General features: G+C 50.1%; 1 protein-coding gene across 1 annotated transcript; it reads right to left on the reverse strand.

Moving 5' to 3' along the window:
• Positions 1-374: 374 nt before the first annotated feature.
• Positions 375-8,223, reverse strand: LOC143291000 (uncharacterized). Its single transcript, XM_076600587.1, has 3 exons — positions 7,931-8,223; positions 1,220-1,456; positions 375-1,011 (listed from the first exon to the last, which is right to left on the reverse strand). The coding sequence occupies exons 1-3, from the start codon at positions 8,221-8,223 to the stop codon at positions 375-377; spliced, it is 1,167 nt and encodes a 388-aa protein (XP_076456702.1).
• Between the last annotated feature and the right edge of the window lie 485 nt (positions 8,224-8,708).

The raw sequence follows: 8,708 nt of genomic DNA on the forward strand, positions 1-8,708 counted from the left end.
CATATTCTCATTCTACAGGATCAAAGACAAAACAGGATTCCAGGTAAACAGAGGGCAGGAAACTGGGCGGAGGAAGGAGGGGGAGAGGGAGGTATTGTACAGGGCACTCTCTCTCTCTCTCTCTCTCTCTCTCTCTCTCTCTTTACGGATGCTGTTCTGTATTTATGTTGATTTTGATGTTATGAGCCTAATCCATCGCACCAGACGTCAGCCAGAAGGCAAGATACTGCACACACACACACACACACACACACACACACACACACACACACACACACACACACAAACACACACACTTTATGGATGCTGTTCTATATTCATACTGCACTACTGCTATGTATGTTATCAGCCTCCTCCATCCCACCAGACGTCATTCAGCTAGAGGGCGCTGCAGAACCCGGTGCCCTTTTCCCTTTCTCTCCCCACCGCCCGGACACACAGCGACACATGTGTCTCAGAGTGCAGCGGTACCGAGAGCTCTGCTTGACGTAGATGAGGAAGTTAGTGGACGTGTTGATCACCTCCAGCAGGTGACTGAGGGCAATGGAGATCTTGAAGATGTTACACAGATGGCCCGTGATCAGAAAGCCCGGCACACGACTGAACACCACCAAAGCCCGAGTGACAGTGGGCGTGGTACACGTCACGTACACACAACACACCGTCATCAACATCCTCGTCACCGTCAATTCCTGCTTCTCCAGTGACGTCACGTTGGACACGGACTGACGACGCCATGCGGAGGTCACTTGCAGTCTGACGATGATGGCGGTGGTGGAGACGATGACGACGACGAGGGAAATGAAAGGGAGGGTGACGAGGAGAACGTGGCTGTACATAATGTCGATGAGGGTTCTGTAGCGGAGGTAGGTGGGGGAGAGGCGGGAGATGAAGGTGGAGGTGTTGGTGAGGGGGTTGGTGACGCGCACTGTCTGGTACTTGATGCCCAGGGCAGTGTTGAGCACGGTCAGGATGTAGACAGCCACCACGACAATCACCACCCCCATGGTCCTGAAACGTCACGTCATACACACTGTGCCATCATGGAAAGAATCACACACTGTGTGTATGTTTGTAAAGGGGGGATGGTGCGGCACTCAGTAGGGCCTCCACAACTAGTTGTTAGTGGTCAGTTTCCAGCTTGTGTTGAAGAAACACCACTGGGCGTTACACGCACGCACGCACACACGCACAGAGAGAGAAAGAGAGATTCACCGACCTTGTCTTGAAGAAGCTGGCGGCCTTGAGAGGAGAGAGGATGCAGAGACATCTCTCCACAGCGATCAGCGCCGTGGTGATGTTGGATATGGCCAGACAGCCCAGCGAGGTGGCCAGCACCAGAGTGTAGTGACGTTTCTGCCAGTAGTTCCCTTCCACAGGGTCCAGCAGACTGATGAGAGCGTAGGACTTGCCACACATGAGGAACAGCAGGAAGCCTGTGTCTGACACTGCCAGACTGACAGAACATTTACGGAAGCTAGTGAAGCGCAGGTACCATCAGCGAAATAGTACGGTCATGCTGGCAGGGTAAGAGAGGGAGAGACAGAGACAGAAAGAGGCTGGGAGGACGTGGGTTCGATTCCCAGCAAAGGTGGGCTTTTTGTTGTTGTTTTTTAATTTGTTTATTCTGTGTTTATTGGCCCACAGGGGGCTCCTGTGCTGTTGTCTGAAATGGGAAGACTGGGACCACGCATTTGAGTATCACCCACTTCACGGATGCCTCTTTGGGTGTGTTGCTCAAATTTCCTGACCAACACTGCAAATGTCTGTATCTCTCGGCCCTAGTTGACGCCGGGATATCCCTAACTTGAATGGACCTCCATAGCAATATCGTCCTCATCACCACCCCCCTCCTTCATCATAAAAAAATAAATGAATATCCCAAAGTATGTGGCCTTTAATGGCCTGCTATCATGCTAACTTCAGTTTCGATCCCAATCGACTTGTGCTTGGGATGAGCCCTGTCATGGTCTTCGGTATCTGCAGTCATGGGGGCCCTGCCAGGGTCTTCGGTATCTGCAGTCATGGGGGCCCTGCCAGGGTCTTCGGTATCTGCAGTCATGGGGGCCCTGCCAGGGTCTTAGATATCTGCAGAGTCATGGGGCCCCTGCCAGGGTCTTCAGTATCTGCAGAGTCATGGGGGCCTTGCCAGGGTCTTTGGTATCTGCAGTCATGGGGGCCCTGCCAGGGTCTTCAGTATCTACATAGTCATGGGGGCCCTGCCAGGGTCTTCGGTATCTACATAGTCATGGGGGCCCTGCCAGGGTCTTCAGTATCTACATAGTCATGGGGCCCCTGCCAGGGTCTTCGGTATCTGCAGAGTCATGGGGGCCCTGCCAGGGTCTTCAGTATCTGCAGAGTCGTGGGGACTGGCCCTGCCAGGGTCTTCAGTATCTGCAGTCATGGGGGCCTTGTCAGGGTCTTCGGTATCTCAGAGTCATGGGGGCCCTGCCAGGGTCTTCGGTATCTGCATAGTCATGGGGGGAAACTGCTGTTGGAGGGACGTGGTGGCAGTCTCCATACTGGGGGGACTGCTCACTGTGTCTGGCTCCGCGACGAAGCTGTTATTGTCGTCAGTAGGGGGCATCGTCAGTAGTGTGTCAGGTCAGGGGCATAGCCCTTGCTACTTGTACCATGTAACCCAGTACTACCTGCCGTCACCAACGGACAAGGTGGAGGATGAAACCTTTCCCAACAGCTGTGAAGGCGGAAGAGGATGACCAAAGGGCAGGGGGAGCTCTTATCCTTGGCTGGAAGTCCTCCTAGGAGACGGAAGTCCGAAGAAAAAACCTGCACCTGCCGAAACCGCCCTACACGTGGCAGTATCTGCACCTGAGCGTCGGTAGGCGAGAGAGTGGGATAGGGACTGCACAACTCGTCTTCACCAAGAAAAAAGTCACCTGTACTGGTCAGGCAACCAGGCTAATGTCGGAACGACGAGCTAGCCCTTCAACACCCAGAAAGCCCTGCGGCAATGGAGAAGTGGTAATGGGGACAGACATAGGATGCTGCTGGCAGTTCCTAGTCATGACTCTGGGGAAGAGGAGATAAAAGGATCCCTAAACAAAGCCTGCCTCGCCTAGTACCTAGTAGGAAACCGCACCTACCTGGACATCCAACACTAGCGGTCGAAAACAACAGAAGAAAAGAACCAGGAGTCATGCCCTGACTCTGGGTACCTAGAATGTTGGCACCTTTTTAGACAGAGATGACAGACCAGAAAGGCACACAACGCTCATTGCTAGAATGCTTGATCGCTACCAGGTGGACATAGCAGCCCTGAGCAAAACCAGGTTTGCCAGTGAAACCCAGTTGGAGGAAGTTGGATGGGGCTACACCTTCTACTGCACTGGGAAGCCAGATGGCACCCCAAGAACCTCAGGCGTGGGTTTTTCCATACAAACCAAACTTGCATGACAGCTTGAGAGCCTTCCACATGGGATAAACGATAGGCTGATGACCCTGCGTCTGAAGCTGTCCAAGGATCGCTTCTCCACAGTCATCAGCTGCCATTCCCTGACGATGACCAACGAAGCTTTCTATGAGGAGCTCATCCGCACCATTTCAGTGGGAGACAGAAAGGACAAGCTGATCATCCTTGGGGATTTCAATGCCCGCATCGGCGTGGACTTCTCCACGTGGCCAAAAGTCCTAGGACAGCACAGCACTGGCAATTGCAACTCCGATGGACTGCTTTAGCTCTCACTCTGCACACAGCAAGGACTGATCATTACCAACACCCTCTTCCAACAAGCGGAAAAGTACAAGAATACATGGGTGTACCCCTGCTCCAAGCAATGGCACATGCTGGACTATGTGATTGTCCGGCAGAGGGACAGAGGTGATGTTTCCATTACACACTGCATGAGAGGAGCAGTCTGTTGGTTGGACCATTGCCTGGTACGCAGCAAGATTAACATCAGACTTGCACGCAAGCTCCAACCAGCCAGGTAGAAACCCCCTAGGAAGCTCAACATCCACCACCTCCCTATCACCAAGGACGTGCCGCAGCAGCAAATCCAAGCAGCTCTCCAAGAAATTCCTGCATTGACTGATGTATGGAGCACTTTTAGAGATGCTGTGTACACAGCAGCAGCTGACACACTTGGCTTTGTACAGACGAGCCACAAAGACTGGTTTGACGAGAACAACTCTAAAATCTCCAAGCTTCTGAACAAACTGCATATACGGCATCAGGATCACATTTCCGATAAAGACTGCCAGAGAAAGGAGAACCAGTTCTTGCAAAGCAAGCAACTCGTACAGAAGAGGCTGCGTGAGATGAAGAACACGTGGTGGGAGAGAAAGTCCAAAGAGCTTCAGTCCACTGCTGATGCTCACGACATGAAGACATGTTGGTCTCTGAGCTGTGTATGGGCTGAGAGTCACAGGATCAACCCCTGTCCGAGCCTTGGATCAGACCACCCTCCTGACAGACAAGAAAGACATCCTTGCCCGCTGGGCAGAGCATTTCAATACCCTCCTCAATAGGGACTTGTCCGTACCTGACAAGGTAATTGCAGCCCTCCCACAACTACCAGTCAATTCCTCGCTAGCTGCCCCTCCCACCAAGGCCGAGACACAGAAGGCCCTGAAGCTGACAACGTCAGGAAAAGCACCAGGAGCGGGTGGAATCCAGGCTGACATCTACAAGTATGGAGGCGAGGTGCTGACAGACAAGCTGACTGCCCTGTTCCAGTCTATCTGGGAGAGAGGGGAGGTCCCCCAGGATTTCAAGGATGCTTCAATTGTCCACATTTACAAACAGAAGGGAGACAAAACATCCTGCAATAACCACCGTGCAACCTCTCTCCTTTGCATCACCAGCAAGATCTTGCCCGCATCATACTGAACAGACTGGTTGACCATGTCTCCTGACTAAGGCCTTTGACACGGTGAACCGCCGTGGTCTGTGGAAGATCCTCCTAAAGCTCGGCTGTCCAGAGAGCCTAATCCAGCTGATTTCGTCATTCCTCGATGGCATGCAGGCGAAAATACTGATATGTCGGATCCATTCCCTGTGGTAAATGGAGTGAAGCAGGGCTGTTCTTCATCCTCTTCTTTGCCATGCTGATCGACGCCTTCCAAGACTGTGACCGGGGCATCAACATTCAGTTTCGCACAGATGGCTAACTTTTCAACTTGCGGCGACTCCACACCAGGTCCAGGGTGTTTGAGGCACTGTTGAGAGAGTTCCTCTTCTCTGATGACTGTGTGATTGCTGCACACACCCATGAGGACATGCAGTTCATTATGGACAGGTTCTCAACCTCCTGCAGGTGATTTGGACTCACCATCAGCCTCAGCAAGACTGAGTCCATGTACCAACCAGCTAGCTCACAGAACACCAGTGCCTTCCCCCCACCTGCAATCAAGATTGAAGACACAGAGATCAAGTGAGTTGACAAGTTTTGCTACCTGGGCAGCACCCTATGCAGCAACGGAGCCCTTGATGCAGAAGTGACGCTGCGAATCGCCAAGACCAGCTCTGCCTTTGGCAGACTCAACAACAGGCTGTGCAACAACAAAGGCATCAGGCTCAGCACCAAAATCAAAACCAATAGAGCTGTTGTGCTGACCACCTTGTTGTACTGCTGTGAAACATGGACGACGTATCGCTGTCACATTCAGCAACTTCACCAGAGATGCCTACGAAAGATCCTCGGCATAAAGTGGCAAGACAGAGTCTCCAACCTCCAGATCCTAGCGAGGAGTGGCTTGCCCAGCATCGAAAGCCTGCTGATCCAGTGCTAGCTACACTGGATAGGACACGTTGTCAGCATGACAGACAGAAGGATCCCGAAGATGCTTTTGTATGGCCAGCTGAAGGAAGGCCACCGCGAACTTGGAAGACCCTGCACTTCAAGGACACCTTGAAGACAAACCTCAAAGCCTGTGACATAGACATCCTGGAAAACTGATACCCTTGACCGTTCTCGCTGGAGGATGCTGTGCTCAAGTGGCATAAAGACGTTTGAAAACAAGAGAACGCTAGCCATTAAGGAGAAGCGTGAGCGAAGGAATCAGGGCTCAACTTCTGGAGACGTTTTCCCTTGCAAATACCTGTGGGAAGTGCTGCGCATCCAGAATCGGCCTCTTCTCCCATATGAGGACACACACCGACAGATAAGTCTGCCTGCCTACTCATCCGTCGGTCCGACGGGAGACTCCATCATCTTTGTTGCAGGGTGTATCGTTGCAATGTGGGTGTATCTTTGTTGCATGGGTGTATCGTTGTTGCAGGCTGTATCTTTGTTACATGGGTGTATCTTTGTTGCAGGGTGTATCTTTGTTACAATGTGGGTGTATCTTTGTTGCAAGGTGTATCTTTGTTCTAGGGTGTATCTTTGTTGCAGGGTGTATCGTTGTTGCAGGGTGTATCGTTGTTGCAGGGTGTATCTTTGTTGCAGGGTGTATCGTTGTTGCAATGTGGGTGTATCGTTGTTGCAGGGTGTATCTTTGTTGCAATGTGGGTGTATCGTTGTTGCAGGGTGTATCGTTGTTGCAATGTGGGTGTATCGTTGTTGCAATGTGGGTGTATCGTTGTTGCAGGGTGTATCTTTGTTGCAGGGTGTATCTTTGTTACAATGTGGGTGTATCGTTGTTGCAGGGTGTATCTTTGTTGCAAGGTGTATTGTTGCAGGGTGTATCTTTGTTGCGATGTGGGTGTATCTTTGTTGCAGGGTGTATCGTTGTTGCAGGGTGTATCTTTGTTGCGATGTGGGTGTATCATTGTTGCAAGGTGTATCTTTGTTGCAATGTGGGTGTATCTTTGTTGCAGGGTGTATCGTTGTTGCAGGGTGTATCTTTGTTGCGATGTGGGTGTATCATTGTTGCAAGGTGTATCTTTGTTGCAATGTGGGTGTATCGTTGTTGCAGGGTGTATCGTTGTTGCAATGTGTGTGTATCGTTGTTGCAGGGTGTATCGTTGTTGCAATGTGGGTGTATCGTTGTTGCAATGTGGGTGTATTTTGTTGCAGGGTGTAGCGTTGTTGCAGGGTGTATTGTTGTTGCAATGTGGGTGTATCTTTGTTGCAATGTGGTTGTATCGTTGTTGCAGGGTGTATCGTTGTTGCAATGTGGCTGTATCTTTGTTGCAGGGTGTATCGTTGTTGCAATGTTGGTGTGTCTTTGTTGCATGATGCAGCTGGTTGATAGCATAATTTCCTATCTGTACGAGTATTGATATGGTACTGGTGTGTATTGTGTCGCTTTTCCTGCTTTTCTGACAGGCCAGGAAAAGCAGTGCCAGCAAGTCCCTGACAGCCGCCACCATCCCCTGTCCACACTGCGTCAGAACCTTCCGGGCGCGGATTGGCCTGATAAGTCATCTGCGCACCCACAGAGCCCAACCCACCCACCCCTAGGATGACTAGATGGTCCTCGTTGATCCCGACGGACGAACCACATTGTGTCGTACAATGGCGTGTTATGATCGTACAGTGTGATGTAGTTATATGCGTCATGTTCTAATGTGTATCCATGGATTTGCCTGTTAAGAGGTTTGGTTTCTTCTGTCCACTTGTATTCCTTTGTGTGCCTTCTAATGTGTGTGTGTGTGTGTGTGTGTGTGTGTGTGTGTGTGTGTGTGTGTGTGTGATGAGCATACTTATTGGTGTACAAAGCCACCTGAATGGCCATGATGAACAACCGTTCTAGTAAATGTGTCGTGTTGTATAATACACGATATGTAACACATGATGAGACATTGGCAGAGCCATCAAAACATCCTTACCTAAACAAACACAGGTTAATTCTGTACATGATGAGACATTGGCAGAGCCATCGAAACATCCTTACCTAAACAAACACAGGTTAATTCTGTACATGATGAGACATTGGCAGAGCCATCAAAACATCCTTACCTAAACAAACACAGCTTAATTCTGTACATGATGAGACATTGGCAGAGCCATCGAAACATCCTTACCTAAACAAACACAGGTTAATTCTGTCCGACAGTCCCTGGCGAGCAAAGACAGCCATGTTGATGACGTTGGTGATGATGCCAAAGGTCACGAGGACAGGAAACATCCCGACATACACCACAAGGTCCACCATTTCTGCCACAAAGGGACTGACAACGTTCCGGGGATTGTCGCAAGGTAAGAACACGTGATGCGGGATGACAGTGGAGAGATTCATATCATCCATGTCGGAGTACATATCAACGGTCGTGTCTCCGCGGAGGTGTGGTGATGGCAGTGTGGATGCGACACTCATCGTCTCTGATGTCTACACTCTCCTCTGGTGCAGATCATCAGACAGACACAAGCCTCCAGCAAAGTAGCTCTGTGTACTGTCAGTCTGTGAGTCACGTGTCAGCCTGCATGTGATCACACAGAGATGTTGGAATGTTCCTTTGGAAATGTGTTCTGGGTCTGAAATATATGCCTGAAATAAAGTTGTTTGAGCCGAACACAATGTCGTCATTATGATCAACAGAGAGGGAATAAAGGAGAAATGTGGGTATAGTGCATACAGTTTATTTATTTATTTTTTTATCTATTTTATCATTTTGGGTTTGTATGCTGCATGTTTTATTGTTTCCATAACCCACCAAATGCTAACTTTTTTTCACACAGATTTAACTATAATACGGTTCTGCTGTTCTTCAGAAATATATAGGTAAAATGTTTGATGACTGTAAAGACATTCTTAAATCAGGCATGACTGAAACATGTGATGGCTTCCTCCAAATGACTTCA

This window comes from Babylonia areolata, chromosome 16, assembly GCF_041734735.1.
Source record: "Babylonia areolata isolate BAREFJ2019XMU chromosome 16, ASM4173473v1, whole genome shotgun sequence".
Taxonomy (NCBI): Eukaryota; Metazoa; Mollusca; class Gastropoda; order Neogastropoda; family Buccinidae; genus Babylonia; species Babylonia areolata.